This window comes from Manis javanica, chromosome 6 (genome assembly GCF_040802235.1).
Source record: "Manis javanica isolate MJ-LG chromosome 6, MJ_LKY, whole genome shotgun sequence".
In the NCBI taxonomy this organism is placed as follows: Eukaryota; Metazoa; Chordata; class Mammalia; order Pholidota; family Manidae; genus Manis; species Manis javanica.
Window position 1 is genome coordinate 75444103 of NC_133161.1, and position 17086 is coordinate 75461188.

General features: G+C 37.8%; 1 protein-coding gene across 29 annotated transcripts in view; it reads right to left on the reverse strand.

Annotated features, from left to right (window-relative positions):
- The window catches only part of ADAM22 (ADAM metallopeptidase domain 22), a 238654-nt gene that overhangs the window by 191269 nt on the left and 30299 nt on the right, over nucleotides 1–17086 (reverse strand). For all 29 annotated transcript variants that reach the window (XM_036990656.2, XM_036990655.2, XM_036990657.2 and 26 more), the window contains exon 3: nucleotides 12011–12087. In XM_036990656.2, coding sequence (XP_036846551.2) covers nucleotides 12011–12087 — 77 coding nt within the window. The remainder of the gene's footprint in view (nucleotides 1–12010; nucleotides 12088–17086) is intronic.

Consider the following 17086-nt stretch of genomic DNA (forward strand, 5'->3'; position numbering starts at 1 on the left):
GGATTTATAAGCAGAATGGATAAGATGCAAGAGGCCATTGATGGAATAGAAACCAGAAAACAGGAACACATACAAGCTGATGCAGAGAGAGATAAAAGGATCTCCAGGAATGAAACAATATTAAGTGAACTCTGTGACTAATCCAAAAGGAACAATATCCGCATTATAGGGGTCCCAGAAGAAGAAGAGAGAGAAAAAGGGACAGAAAGTGTCTTTGAAGAAATAATTGCTGAGAACTTCCCCAAACTGGGGTAGGAAATAGTTGTTCAGACTACGGAGACACACAGAACTCCTGAGAGACGGGATCCAAAGAGGACAACACCAAGACACATAATAATAAAAATGGCAAAGATCAAGGACAAGGACAGAGTATTAAAGGGAGCCAGAGAGAGAAAAAAGGTCACCTACAAAGGAAAACCCATCAGGCTATCATCAGACTTCTCAACAGAAACCCTACAGGCCAGAAGAGAATGGCATGATATATTTAATGCAATGAAACAGAAGGGCCTGGAACCAAGGATACTGTATCCAGCACGATTATCATTTAAATATGAAGGAGACAATTCCCAGACAATCAAAAGTTAATTTGCCTCCGACAAAACACCTCTACAGGGTATCTTATAGGGACTGCTCTAGATGGGAACACTCCTAAAAAGAGCACAGAACAAAACACCCAACATATGAAGAATGGAGGAGGAGGAATAAGAAGGGAGAGAGATAATCATCAGACTGTGTTTATAGTAGCTCAATAAGGGAGTTAAGTTAGACAGTAAGGTAGCAAAAATGATAACCTTGAACCTTTGGTAACCACAAATCTAAAGCCTGCAATGGCAATAAGTACATATCTTTCAATAATCACCCTAAATGTAAATGGACTGAATGCACCAATCAAAAGACACAGAGTAATAGAATGGATAAAAAAGCAAGACCCATCCATATGCTGCTTACAAGAGACTCACCTCAAACCCAAAGACATGCACAGATTAAAAGTCAAGGGATAGGAAAAGATATTTCATGCAAACAACAGAGAGAAAAAAGCAGGTGTTGCAATACTAGTATCAGACAAAATAGACTTCAAAATAAAGGAAGTAACGAGATAAAGAAGGCCATTACATAATGATAAAGGGCTCAGTCCAACAAGAGGATATAACCATTCTAAATATATATGCACCCAACGCAGGAGCACCAGCATATGTGAAACAAATACTAACAGAACTACAAGAGGAAATAGAATGCAATGCCTTCATTTTGGGAGATTTTAAAACACTACTCACTCTAAAGGACAGATCCACCAGACAGAAAATAAGTAAGGACACAGAGGCACTGAACAACACACTAGAACAGATGGATCTAATACACATCTACAGAACTCTACATCCAAAAGCAACAGGATACACATTCGTCTCAAGTGCACATGGAACATTCTCCAGAATAGACCACATACTATGCCACAAAAAGAGCCTCAGTAAATTCAAAAAGACTGAAATCCTACCAACCAACTTTTTCAGACCACAAAGGTATAAAACTAGAAATAAATTGTACAAAGAAAGCAAAAAGGCTCACAAACACATGGAAGCTTAACAACATGCTCCTAAATAATCAATGGATCAATGACCAAATTAAAATGGAGATCCAGCAATACACGGAAACAAATGACAACAACACAAAGCCCCAACTTCTGTGGGACACAGCAAAAGCAGTCGTAAGAGGAAAGTATATAGCAATCCAGGCATATTTAAAGAAGGAAGAACAATCCTAAATGAATGATCTAATGTCACAATTATCGAATTGGAAAAAGAAGAACAAAAGAGGCCTCAGGTCAGCAGACGGAAGGACATAATAAAGATGAGAGAAGAAATAAATAAAATTGAGAAGAATAAAACAATAGAAAAAAATCATTGAAACCAAGAGCTGGTTCTTTGAGAAAGTAAACAAAATAGATAAGCCTATAGCCAGACTTATTAAGAGAAAAAGAGAGTCAACACACATCAACAGAATCAGAAATGAGAAAGGATAAATCACGACGGACCACACAGAAATACAAAGAATTATTAGAGAATACTATGAAAACCTATATGCTATCAAGCTGGAAAACCCAGGAGAAATGGACAACTTCCTAGAAAAATACAACCTTCCAAGACTGACCAAGAAAGAAACAGAAAATCTAAATAGACCAATTACCAGCAACGAAATTGAATCAGTAATCAAAAAACTACCCAAGAACAAAACCACTGGGCTAGATGGATTTACCTCGGAATTTTATCAGACATACAGAGAAGACATAATACCCATTCTCCTTAAAGTTTTCCAAAAAATAGAAGAGGAGGGAATACTCCCAAACTCATTCTATGAAGCCAACATCATCCTAATACCAAAACCAGGCAAAGACCGCACCAAAAAAGAAAACTACAGACCAATATCTCTGATGAATGTAGATGCAAAAATACTTAATAAAATATTAGCAAACCAAATTCAAAAGTATATCAAAAGGATCATACACCATGACCAAGTGGGATTCATCCCAGGGATGCAAGGATGGTACAACATTCGAAAATCCATCAACAATATCCACCACATCAACAAAAAGAAAGACAAAAACCACATGATCATCTCCATAGATGCTGAAAAAGCATTTGACAAAATTCAACATCCATTCATGATAAAAACTCTCAGCAAAATGGGAATAGAGGGCAAGTACCTCAACATAATAAAGGCCATATGTCATAAACCCACAGCCAACATCATACTTAACAGTGGGAGGCTGAAAGCTTTTCCTCTAAGATCGGGAACAAGACAGGGATGCCCACTCTCCCCACTGTTATTCAACATAGTTCTGGAGGTCCTAGCCACGGCAATCAGACAAAACAAAGAAATACAAGGAATGCAGATTGGTAAAGAAGTCTGTCACTCTTTGCAGATGATATGATATTGTACATAAAAAAACCCTAAAGACTCCACTGAAAAACTACTAGAACTAATATCAGAATTCAGCAAAGTTGCAGAATAGAAAATAAACACACAGAAATCTGAGACTTTCCTACACTCTAACAATAAACTAATAGAAAGAGAAATCAGGAAAACAATTCCATTCACAATAGCATCAAAAAGAATAAAATACCTAGGAATAAACCTCACCAAGGAAGTGAAAGACCTATACCCTGAAAACTACAAGACACTCTTAAGAGAAATTAAAGAGGACACTAACAAATGGAAACTCATCCCATGCTCTTGGCTAGGAAGAATTAATATCGTCAAAATGGCCATCCTGCCCAGAGCAATATACAGATTCAATGCAATCCCTATCAAATTACCAACAGCATTCTTCAATGAACTGGAACAAATAGTTAAAAAATTCATATGGAACCGCCAAAGTCTCTGAATAGCCAAAGCAATCCTGAGAAGGAAGAATAAAGTGGGGGGGATCTCGCTCCCCAATGTCAAGCTCTACTACAAAGCCACAGTAATCAAGACAATTTGGTACTGGCACAAGAACAGAGCCACAGACCAGTGAAACAGAATAGAGACTCCAGACATTAACCCAAACATATATGGCCAACTAATATTCGATAAAGGGACCATGGACATACAACAATGGGGAAATGACAGTCTCTTCAACAGATGGTGCTGGCAAAACTGGCAGCTACATGTAAGAGAATGAAACTGGATCATTGTCTAACCTCATACACAAAAGTAAATTTGAAATGGATCAAAGACTTGAATGTAAGTCATGAAACCATAAAACTCTTAGAAAAAAACACAGGCAAAAATCTCTTAGACATAAACATGAGTGACCTCTTCTTAAACATATCTCCCTGGGCAAGGGAAACAAACGCATAAGTGAACAAATGGGACTATATCAAGCTGAAAAGATTTTGTACATCAAAGGACACCATCAATAGAACAAAAAGGTATCCTACAGTATGGGAGAATATGTTCATAAATGACAGATCTGATAAAGGGTTGACATCCAAAATATATAAAGAGCTCACACACCTCAACAAACAAAAAGCAAATAATCCAATTAAAAAAATGGGCAGAGAGCTGAGTAGACAGTTCTCTAAAAGAAGAAATTCAGATGGCCAACAGACACATGAAAAGATGCTCCACATCGCTAGTCATCAGAGAAATGCTATTTAAAACCACAATGAGATATCATCTCACACCAGTAAGGATGGCTACCATCCAAAACACAAACAACAACAAATGTTGGCGAAGCTGTGGAGAAAGGGGAACCCTCCTACACTGCTGGTGGGAATGTAAATTAGTTCAACCATTGTGGAAAGCAGTATGGAGGTTCCTCAAAATGCTCAAAATAGAAATACTATTTGACCCAGGAATTTCACTTCTAGGAATTTACCCCAAGAATGCAGCACTCCAGTTAGAAAAAGACAGATGCGCCTCTATGTTTATCGCAGCACTATTTACAATAGCCAAGATATGGAAGCAACCTAAATGTCCATCAGTAGATGAATGGATAAAGAAGATGTGGTACATATACACAATGGAATATTACTCAGCTATAAGAAAAAAACAGATCCTACCATTCACAACAACATGCACAGAGCTAGAGGGTATTATGCTCAGTGAAATAAGCCAGAAAGAGAAAGGCAAGTACCAAATGATTTCAGTCATATGTGGAGTATAAAACAAAAGAAAACTGAAGGAACAAAACAGCAGCAGAAGCACAGGACCCAAGAATGGACTAACAGTTACCAAAGGGAAAGGGACCAGGGAGAATGGGTGGGAAGGGAGGGATAAGGGCAGGAAAAAAGAAAGGGGCATTACGATTAGCATGTACAGTGTGGGGGGGGCACAGGCAGGCTGTGCAACACAGAGAAGTCAGGTAGTGATTTTATAGCATCATACTATGTTGATGGACAGTGACTGTGAATGGGTATGTGGGGGGGATTTGGTGAAGGGGGGAGCCTAGTAAACATAATGTCCTTCATGTAATTGTAGATTAATGATACCAAAATAAAACTAATAAAAAAAATTTCTTCGACATAAACATGAGCGACTTCTTCATGAACATATCTCCCCAGGAAAGGGAAACAAAGGCAAAAATGAACAAGTGGGACTATATCAAGCTAAAATGCTTCTGTACAGCAAAGGACACCATCAATAGAACAAAAAGGTATCCTACAGTATGGGAGAACATATTCATAAATGACAGAACCGATAAAGGATTGACATCCAAAATATATAAAGAGCTCACACACCTCAACAAACAAAAAGCAAATAATCCAATTAAAAAATGGGCAGAGGAGCTGAGTAGACAGTTCTCTAAAGAAGAAATTCAGATGGCCAACAGGCACATGAAAAGATGCTCCACATCGCTAGTCATCAGAGAAATGCAAATTAAAACCACAAGGAGATATCACCTCACACCAGTAAGAATCACCATCATTGAAAAGACAAACAACAACAAGTGTTGGAGAGGGTGTGGAGAAAGGGGAACCCTCCTACACTGCTGGTGGGAATGTAAACTAGTTCAACCATTGTGGAAAGAAGTATGGAGGTTCCTCAGAATGCTCAAAATAGAAATACCATTTTGACCCAGGAATTCCACTTCTAGGAATTTACCCTAAGAATGCAGCACTCCAGTTTGAAAAAGACAGATGCACCCCTATGTTTATCGCAGCACTCTTTACAATAGCCAAGATATGGAAGCAACCTAAGTGCCCATCAGTAGATGAATGGATAAAGAAGATGTGGTACATATACACAATGGAATATTTTTCAGCCATAAGAAGACAACAAATCCTACTATTTCCAACAACATAGATGGGGCTAGAGGGTATTATGCTCAGTGAAATATGCCAGGCACAGAAAGACAAGTACCAAATGATTTCACTCATATGTGGAGTATAAGAACAGAGGAAAACTGAAGGGACAAAACCGCAGCAGAATCACAGAACCCAAGAATGGACTAACAGTTACCAAAGGGAAAGGGACTGGGGAGGATGGGTGGGAAGGGAGGGATAGGGCAGGGAAAAAGAAACGGGGTATTATGATTAGCATGTATAGTGCGTGGGGGGCACCGGGAGGGCTGTGCAACACAGAGAAGACAAGTAGTGACTTTACAGCATCTTACTACCCAGATGGACAGTGATGTGAAGGGGTATGTTGGGGGGACTTGGTGATGGGGGAAGCCTAGTAAACATAATGTTCTTCATGTAATTGTAGATTAATGATACCAAAATAGGGAAAAATAAAAGAAAAAAGAAAGTTAATAAGGTACAACAAAATCAACTTTCCTACCTAACATCAATGACTAAATTATAAAATGTAATGGAAAAATATCCACAGTAGCAACAAAAAATACAATTCCCATGAAAATGTTTAACATGAAATGTGCAGGACCTATAAAATCCAAAGTACTAAATTTACTGTGAGACATAAGAAAGATTAAATTAAAAATTTAATTAAATTCAAAAAGTAAATTAAATTGTTAAATTAAAATTAAATTCAAAAATTCATTTTTAATTTTTTAGTTTAATTTTTCTTAATTAAAAAATATACAATGATATTGGAATGGAAAGACTCAGTATGGTAAAAATGTGTACTTTTCCCAGATTAAAATACAGATTTAGTGATTGCCCAATAAGAATTCCAAAAAGGTACTTAAAAAAAAATAATTCTAAATTGCCATATTAGAAAAGGCAAAATATCTAAGATTTTACAAAAAAAATTTAACCACAGGAGAGTTTTCCATGCTGGTATAAAAACACTAATAAAACTACAATAAATAGTATGGTAGTACTAGGCCAAATAATTAATGAATACATCTTTAGAAGAGATTACTTTGAGAAGACATTGAAATACACACTAAATATGATGAATAAAGGATCGTAAGTCAGTGGGGAAATAAGTGACTAATGCAATATATATGGTGTGAAGAAAATCAGTAATCTCTGCTTGGTCTATCGCCCAAAGTCTTTCCTGTGGCCTGTGAGACCCATGTGATTTGGGTCCTGCTAACTTTCCTTCCTGATTCAATAATTTTCTTGGCTCACCCTGTTTTAGCTTCTTAAGCCATCTCCCTGTCTCTCAAACATGCTAGGCTTGTTTCTGCCTCAGGGCCTTGACATGCTCTTCTCTGCCTGCGGGCCCCTTCAGTTCAAATGTCATCTCCTCGGACAGGCCTGCCCCTGACAACCACTGCTCAAACAGCACCCTTACCTCCACTCCAGGCCCTTACTACTAATAGCGCTGTCACTTTCTGAAATTACTTTATTTGTTAATATGTCTTTCTGGCTAGAATACAGGGTCCCTAAGAGCAGGGTGTTTATATCCTTGTTTCTACCGAGTCCTCACAGTCTAGAACTCTAAGCTCTTAACTAAAGGCTTAAGAAATTTATACATGTGTGTGTACATAGGCATATATGTATTATACATGTTTATATTTGTATATTTTGTGTCTGTATATGTATAAAATGAAGATAAAGATCCTTATTGATAAGGACTATTCAATACAGATTTGTCTTCTACACAATAATTTTGCATTAAATATACATATAAACAAATATTTAACATAACCAATTTAGTTGAACAGCAAATATTCAGTTACAGATTTATTAATAAGAGTTTTAAAAGATCTATTGTTATTATCATCATGTAACATCATTATTTAATTGTATTCTTATCTCATCATTTATTTTTATCTGTACTATGAACATTCTAATTACTACGCTGTAAATAGAGCATAGTTAAGTAAATGAGATTCCTCCAGACCTAATTTCTAATTCCAGTTGAACTCATACACTGTCTTTTACTCATTGTATTCCTACTTTCCTTGCAAATTCAAGAGTCCCAGTGGAAAGCATGCAAGAGATGACTAATTTGCAAATGATTCCCCTGAAAGACTGAAGACAAGACTGGACTTGCCCATTTGAACAGAATTCGGCTGTTCATGTCTGACCTTGCTCCTGCTTCTCCTCCCCACCATCCTATCATCTCTATAACACTTCCCATTCTGCATGGGCAAGCCCATCTGCTAACAGCTGTCACATTTGAGTCCCTGGTTGTCCTCTAGCCCTACTGTGGAATAAGAAAGAAAGAGAGACTGATGTATGGATCATAAGGGAAAGAAACTATTTTTGTTGTTACTGGAGTAAGAGGGTAAGAGACAAATAATCTGTAAAATATGGTCAAATTTAAGAGTAGGATCATCCAAGATATTTGAGCTATACCACAGAATTCCTTCCCAAAACACAATATGGGTTCTGTCTTCCTAACTATGTTTCACAAGCTAAAACAACTACATGGAGTGTTTGTTTCTTTGTGTGTGTGTGGTGGGGGTGGTGTGTGGTGTGATGTGTGTGTGTGTGTTTGGTGTGTGTGTGGTGCGTGTGTTGGGGGGGTTGTGGTGCGTGTTGTGCATGGAGTGTGTGTGTGTGTGTGTGTGTGTGTGTGTGAGCATTCCTGCACAAGTTGTTTGTTTTTGTTAGGTCACCTTTTGTTAAAGGGTCAAAGAGTATTGAAAGGAAATTTTTTCAATAACTGTACATTGCTTTGGGCATATTAAGTACATTTGAAGAACAGGAAAGAGATTTACAGGAAAAGACTTGGCTTGAATGGATCCAATAATATAGTTAAATATCTTTATTGAGCCTTTTTCTTTCTGATGAATGTTTCACAATAAAGTATATACCAGCCCCTGACCTCTGGAAAGGTCCAGTGTGGCCTCAGGGCTAGCTTGACCAGGCCAAGCCATATGTTTAGTTTTATTAATACATCTGTCCAAAAGAGTGAAATTTCACAAGTGTGTGACCCCATGAAGAAAATGAAATTTGATTTCTACCATTCAAAAGCTTAACAAACAGGAGGCTGTGCTTTTTGTTTTTAACCACTCCATATTCATTTTCTGCCTCTTGCAGAAGTTATAACCCAAACGTTGATCTCTTGTATAATTTTGCTGTAGGTAATCTTTTACTGATGATGGAATCTTATGTAATAATACTTTTCCTTCCATTTAATCTAAAAACATGAATTATTGGATCCATTCTGCAACTGGAATCCAGATACACAGAGACTTATTTAATTTGCCTCCAGTTTAAAACAAAACAGACAAAAAACTACCTCTTCTATAGCCCTAGAATTGCTTCATTAGAAATAAGGCTTTAAAGAGCATATTCAATTTTTCACCTTCCTGCTCCTTCATCACTACAACGAGGCAATATATAAACTGAAACTATGAAATAAAAACATTCTCCATGAAAATATGAAAAAAATATCTTTGTGTCAAATCTTCCTGGCTCTAAAGAAATCAGCATAAAGAAATCAGCTACCTGCCACTATCTGCCACTGTTTAATTCAGATTCCAAGGGGGAAAAAGAAAACTTTGTATATTTCTCAGCTCAGAAATCTGTATGTATACTATTATTTTATCCTTTGTACTTCTTGTAATTTCAAATTTCCACTGCAATGAGAAGAAAAATGCCCAGTGGAGGTTTTTATCAGTATCTTGAGAGATTCTGCTTCACTCCTTGTATTCTATGAATGCTTCACGCTCTGGTGACTATGGCCATAGGTGTTTCTCCTTCAGGAACGAAATGTTCCTGGGCTCAGATTTCTCCAAAGGAAGTGATGTGGTTTGGGGAGAATGGACATGAATACATATCTTCTCTGAAATCAAGGTGTTCTAAATGTCAGGGGCCAGAAACCAAGGTAAGGTTATCCACAAGAACAAGGACTTAAAGGAGGGATAGGAGAGCACCATTTACACAGAAACCTAAGAAACCGACTTTCCAATCACACCTGGATATAAATGCTCAGCTTCTAGAATCCAGTCCCACTTATCCTTTTTCTCTTCTTTGCTGCTTCACTCCTCCTCCACAACAACCTCTACCCTCATCCCAGCAGCTCTCTGTCTCCTGGTAAATTCCAGCCTTCGGTTGTTAAGTCAGTATGACTTCCCAGCCTGGAATTTAGCACCTAGTCTGTGCTCATGAGACAGCAGTGAAGGAAAGACAATCTCTGCCCTCAAGAAGCTTACATTCTAGTGGGAGGAAAAAGACAATGAACAGAGTAAGTAATTCAAAGAAAGAATATTGACCATATGACTGCTGGTGTCAAATTTGTTGACCTGCAAAAAGGCAATTTCATATGAGTTCATCACTGTTTACTATTATTATTTAAACGAAGTGGGGGAGAATAGGTACTGGGATGGATGAGGGAGCAAGGGCAGAAGGATTATAACTTAAAATAGGGAAATCCATCTGTAAGTGGTGGAATTATGTGAGATTGTTTTTCTACTTTTCATTATTTTTCCAAGGGACACACATTCCTTACAGTGAGATTTTTTTTTTAAGTTATACTATCAGAATTGCAGAAAAAAATGGAATGAATCATTTAAACATGTAAATTTTAGGGTATTTACATCAAGAAGGAATATAAAAGACAGTTCATATTAACACTATCTTATTCTTACCCCATGAAATTACGTTAAAAAAATTTAGTATGGGGTGAAATATTTAATTATTTATGTTCTAAGCCATTAATTTTAAAAACAAGAACTAAACTGCATCTTAATGGATGGTATATATATTATTTATGTTACATTTTTAAAATACACATGATCAAAGAACAAGGAACTTCCAGTGTTGGATCACCCAAATAGCAATTTTCATCTGAATGCAATGCTCTTCAGTATTTAAGTTGTTTGGGAACTACAAAAATGTGGGGAAAATAGAGAACTGCTACAAGACAGCTTAACTTAAAAAATTAATAGATGGAGTAAACTTTAACACAACAAAAACACTATACTCACAACTTTATAAATAAATTCTGTAAAAATTACTACCAAAGTGAATTATTAAATTAATCCATTGAACATGGACTGATTTCTAAGCAGAAAAAGGAGTGATTCTCCTCCTAAATACTGGCAACCCAGCTCAGCAATCACACTTCCTATGTGCCGGTTCCCGAAAAGAAATCTCTGAACCACCCCTGTCCAACCAAGCTTTCTGTTATGATGGAAATGTTTTGCCTTGTCCAATAAAGTAACCACTAGCCACACATGGCCACTGAGCATTTGAAATATGGCTAATGCAACTGAAAAGCAGAATTCTTAATTTTATTGAAATTAACTTACACAGCCATAAGAGGTTAGTGGTTACCTATCCAGATGGCACGTTCTCAGTCCTGACTCTTCTACTGTTTTGTAAGTAACTTAGCCTTCCATTTTGCTGGTTTGGGAATGTAGACAGCGTAGGCTCTCCCTTTCCGTCCCGCGTGGGATGACAGCAAACCTGTGCACAGGGCGGTTCAGCTCAGAAACACGGGCTGGCAGAGCCCTCAGGTCTTCCCACTTGCCCATGATAAAAAGTGGAATACAAATGCTTTTTTTAAAAAGTAAACAATTAAATGTCCTATAAGACTGATTAGACTTTCCCAAAGGAAAAAGATGAAATCTGGTGATTTATCAAAAGCCACTTCCAAACCTAAAGTTCTATTATTCCAAACCTAAAATTCTAAGTAGACAAATGACCGTTTTCAAAATGATACTGTACTTACAGAATAATCCCAGTACTGTAAATCTCACAGAAACTGACTTCCAAATAAAAGTATATAATGGCATTGTTAGGAATCACATGTCATGAAGCCAGTCCTCTGAATGACTGAGCAAAAAAGGTAACTTTCTCTTTTCTGCTGTTCTTAAGGAAGATATTTTGATACCCAAAGTATTATTTTCACAATTGATTATCATTCACAGGGACTTAGGCCACATATATTCTTACGCAAAGTATTGGAGGAAGTCTTGCCCTGCACTTCACATTCTGAAATTTTGTTACAGCTGTTTGGTTTCAAATTGATATCCATTTACTGTTATTTGCCAGACTTTATAACTGACAGTCAATAGATAGAACAGTTTTAAATGTAGTATTTAACGGATATAGGGATGAAGTAAAAATAAAATACAGTAAGAAAACAAAACCTTATAGAAGGATAAGAAAGTGGATTTCAATGTTTATCTGACAAAACTGAGCGCAGCTCAACAAAGACTCACTGGTTTAGCATGACATCAAGGATAAATGATGTTCCAAAGGCATCAACCTGGAAGCTTGCCTGGTCAACGTGAGTCAACTGCAATATCAAAAAGATAAAGAATATTTATCATTCAGCCATAGCGATCAAACAACAAGCATTATGATCACTCAAAAAGGTTTATAATATCATAAATTAGGAAACCAATCCAACATGGAAATTAAGTGAAAATAGTAGTTGGCACCTTCTTTGAAGCCAAATATTCACAAATCTGAAGTAAAGTTATCACCTAATCAGGGAGGGTGCTGCCTTTCTGGTTTACTTCAAGTGGCTAAACATTTCATTTCCAAGAAGACAGCACTTTCATTCATTTTTTTATTCTATATTAAGTGTCTGGCTCACTTAAAATTAAGCTTTGTACATTAAAAGGAAATAGAAAAAAAACAATTTCAATAAACAAGAAAAATAATATGGTGAATATGATCTATTTACAAGGAAGATATCTAAACTTCTAAAAGAAAAAAAAGACACTTTTCATCCTATCTCAAATACATACTTTAAAAATAACATCAGTTCTAATTTACCATGTCATTACATAAAGGTTTCTACCTATTCCTAGGAACAAAACAACCTCTTCCTATTTACTCCAAATATCACCTATCAAAATTTTCTTAAAAAAAATTCACTATTTCTGATGCCATTCTATGAACTCCTAGAGAAAAGCAGAAGGGACTCTAAACTAAAGAAATAGAGTGTTACCACTAACATTAATACTAACATATTGGATAATTATGTGCATTAACTGAAAAGAAAGATGGATGCAAAATGATTTATTCCATTTGACTTTCCCAATATTAACAGTAGCTATATCTAAGAAGTAGAACTATGAATTATTCATTTTTTTGTTATTATTTTTATAGTACCCACACTTTCTAAAATAAACACGTATGATTCCTACAGTGACAAGAACAAACACTATTTTAGATATCAAAACCATCTGGGTGACATTGTTTACATCCCATGTGAGGCAGATGTGGTGCTGCTCCGTGAGAACCAGCACGTCTGAGGAGGGACCATCCTAGAATTCTGCGGGGCACACACGGCTCCTCAGTCATCCCTGGGATTTTCACACATACCGAGTTTACAGTATTAGGCGAAAGGGAAGAGCTTAATTCATCATAATAAAGGTTTCTGGAAGAAAAGGATAGAACTTCTGTATTAAAGTATATGAAAGAAGTGGCAGTCGGAGAAAGCCACAGATCAGCAGCTCACACACTCCAATCCTCACAAAACCCCAAGGAATTAATACTAGTTGGTTCTTTTCAGCCTCAAAAATTTCATGAACCCTTCAAACTGAACACCTTGCTCTCCCCAATCAACATCGAGGCTATCACCAAACTCAGGCTTCTCTTCTCTTTTTGTGATAGTATTTGGAGCCACACCTCACTCTTCATTTCTGTATTAGCCACAGATCATAGCCTCCTCCCTGATCTTTCTAAAATCGACTCCTTATCTAAACCCCAAATGTAAGCCCCAGATTTTCTCCTGCATCAAATACACACTTTCTCTCTCCCTGGATAGCACCTCTCCCCCAACACTCCCCCAGCCCAGACATAATGGCACACAATCCCTGATGACCCGTCCAAACCCTGCTCACACCCAGTTCTCTTGTCTGCTCTTTAATTCAACAAGCTGTGAGCATTCCAACTCTGTGACTTTCATTCCTCACTTCTGCTGAGTGCTTTTCTGAAGCAGGTCATTCCCAGGAATGGCTTTATCCATCCTTCAAGGCTGAGATCAAGTTCTTCCTTGTATTAGTCGGCTAGGGCTGCCATAACAAAGTACTTCAGACAAGGGGGCTTCAGCAACAGAATTTTACTTCCCCCAGCGCTGGAGGCTGGAGTCCACGATTGGGATGCTGGCAGATTGGGTTTCTCCTAAGGCCTCTCCCCCTGGCTGCCTGCTGTGTCCTCACATGGCGCTTTCACTACACATCTGCCCCATGGCATCACTCTCTCTTTGTAAGGACATCAGTCATAGTGGATTAGGGCCCACGTTACATGACTTCATTAGACCTTGGCTATCTCTTTAAAGGCCCCATCTCCAAACGCAGTCTCATTAGGGGCTAGGGCTTCAACACAGGAATTCAGGAGGGGCCACGATTCAGCCCAAACACTGCTCTTCCACTAAGTCCTCCCAACACCTCAAGTTTGATATTAGGGCCTCAGTCCTGACCAGCCTCAGTGGTTAAATACTCAGAAGTATTTCCTGACCGAATGACTCATTTGAGGGTTTGTTTTCTCCATCACCTGGCTGCACAAGACAAGTGAACAGCTATAAATCTGCTTATGGAAATGTACTCCTTCCATCAGGGTTGTTCTTAATGCTGTATCAATGGATAATGTGCTTTTATTGTGTAAAAGCTCTCTGAGTTTCCCGAAGTGCCAACAACCATGTTTTGGAGCAGCCTGACGCAAGCTCCTCTTACCAGAATCAATGTCTCAGGTACGTGAACCTCTCTCTCCTCCGTCTCTCTGGGCTCAGGCCACATGTTATTCATCATAGTATCAGCGTTCAGCTTGAATCAAGATGTTTACTGCTTCTACTAATTCTGTCTAATTCTTATATATTTTCTTCCTGCAGCTTCAGTTTATATCTGGTATTTTATTTTATCGATCATCCATGTCCCAAGGAGAAACCCATTATTTAAATTCAAAAGAAAGTCTACTGCAACCATGTTTAACTGTAGTTGAGTAAAAGAAAGTTTGCATTATTAATGGTAATAAGAACAGGAGTATATTAATATTGTTTTATTGGAAGGCAGGCTTCCTTAGACTCTATGCAGATGGAATTATTCAACAAACATTTTCTGAGAGTCTGCCTACTGCTGGAAACTTTTGATTTGGTGGACAAAGTGGTGAAGAAGACTGACCAGGTTTCTGATCTAGTAGAGTTTACCTTCTAGTGGAAGGACAGAACATGGTAATTAAATAAAATGACAGAAAATGAACAATTAAGTAAAAAGAAATTTAGAAAATGAACACACTATTCTCAGATTTAATAAATCAGGGTAAAATAAACAGGAGACTGGGGGAGATGGGATTCTAGGTGGTTCTGGAACCTTCTCCCAGAAGGTGACATTTGGGTGATGAACTGAATGCCTAGAAGGGATCTGTATTAGACAGAATAATGGCCCCAAAAGATGCCTACACTCTAATCCCAAGAAACTATGAACATGTTAACTCACGTGGCAAAAGGAACTTTGCAGATGTGATGAAGTTAAGGACCTTGGGATGAGGAGATTATCCTGGATTACCCAGGTGGGCTCAATGTAATCACAAGGATCCTTATAAAATGAGAGTCTTCACAAGGGTCAGAGTCAGAGGAGGAGATGAGGTAATGGAAACAGAGATTAGAATGAGGTGAGGAAAAAGGCACATGCCAAGGAGTGCTGGAAGCCTCTAGAAACTGGAAAAAGCAAGGAAGAGTTCTCCCCTGAAGCTTCCAGAGGGAGTATAGCACCGCCGACACCTTCATTTTAGCCTTGTAAGGCCCATTTCAGGCTTCTGATGCCCAGAACTGCAGGAAAATTAATTTTTGTTGTTTTATGACATTAAGTTTGCAGCAATGTGTTACAGCAGTGATGGGAAGCTAATACAGCTTTACTGGCAATGTCCCTGAATACTCAGAAAAGCAGCACCAATAGAAAGTTGATTTCACCAGTGTTCAGTATCACCTTCCTCCATGGCTCAGTTCAAAGTGAGGCACTCACGGCAGTAGGACTGACACTCATAAAGGTACAAGATTAAATTCCAAACACAGAGCTTCCAGGCCCGAACTGATCCTGCAGAAGCCATCACTAAGGTAATGATCAGCATGGTTTCCTCGCATTCTGTGCGCTCCTCTGCCACACAGGGACCTGCCTTCTCCAGAACTTTGACTTACCAAGTAGACCAAAGAGAAGAAACACGTTACTTCCTTAGGTTATCTTGCAGAAACAGTAAGTTAAGTAGGATTACACTGAATGCATGCTGTTTTAACAATCCAGCTTATTATTCAACCCCATTGGAAGTAAGCCTGGATGGCTCTCAGAAAGCTAATCTTAGACCTTGCCTTTTTAGTTCACAGGAAAAGGAAGGCTTTGAGAGAGAGAACAGTATAATATCAGGATTTTCCTTTTTGGGGGATGGGGGTGTGAGGGCTGCCTAACATGTATTTAAAGAAAAATTCTAATATTTAATTAACTTTAATTTGAAGATTAAAGGGTAGTAATGGCTCCTAGAGATATCTGAACAACATAATTTTGCAGAAATGAATTCTTTGAAGAATGATTTGTGATTTTAAAAACTATTCACCAAACACCTTAGTATCATATATTATTGAGAGAAGTTCCAGAGCTCATATAATACAGCATCCTTAGTTTACAAATAAGGAAACTGAGGCCAGTGTGGGCCAATGTCATTTCCAAAGTCCCGCTACTTGGTAGCAGAGCAGGTGTTTCACCTCCTGGCAGGCCTTTTCCATTATACTTCCTCCTTGCTGTCATTCTGCACCTCAGAAGTGCTTGCAGGGTCACTGGGTTCTGATCAGGAACTATTACAATAGGAGCATTTTTAGAGTCATGAAAACACTCCAAATAGCATTTTTAGAGCACATGAGAAACAATGTTTAGAACTCTGCTTTCATCAGGAAAAGTCAGTAACATTACCACATCTAACACAGAGAACATGTTCTAAAGACCAATTTGATAAAGACCTTAGAAATTAAGAATTGTGGTTTAAAATACAGATGGAAATCCATTTATTAAGGGAAAAAAATTGCCTAGGTATGGTAAAGCATTTGTGTGTGTGTGTGTGTGTGTGGTGCTGTAAGGATTGAGACAAACAGTGAGGCTGATGTTTATAAAAGCTGTGAAATGAAAGACTGAGGGAAAAAAATACAAAAACATAAAATAACTATCCAGATGGCAAGAAAATGTAATAAATAAATATAATTACATGAGGATAATTTTAATTTCAAATTTCAGTAATGAACTATAGAACTGGAGGACCAGAAGAACCTGAGACAATCCCCAGATTGAGGCCTATTGATTATTCAT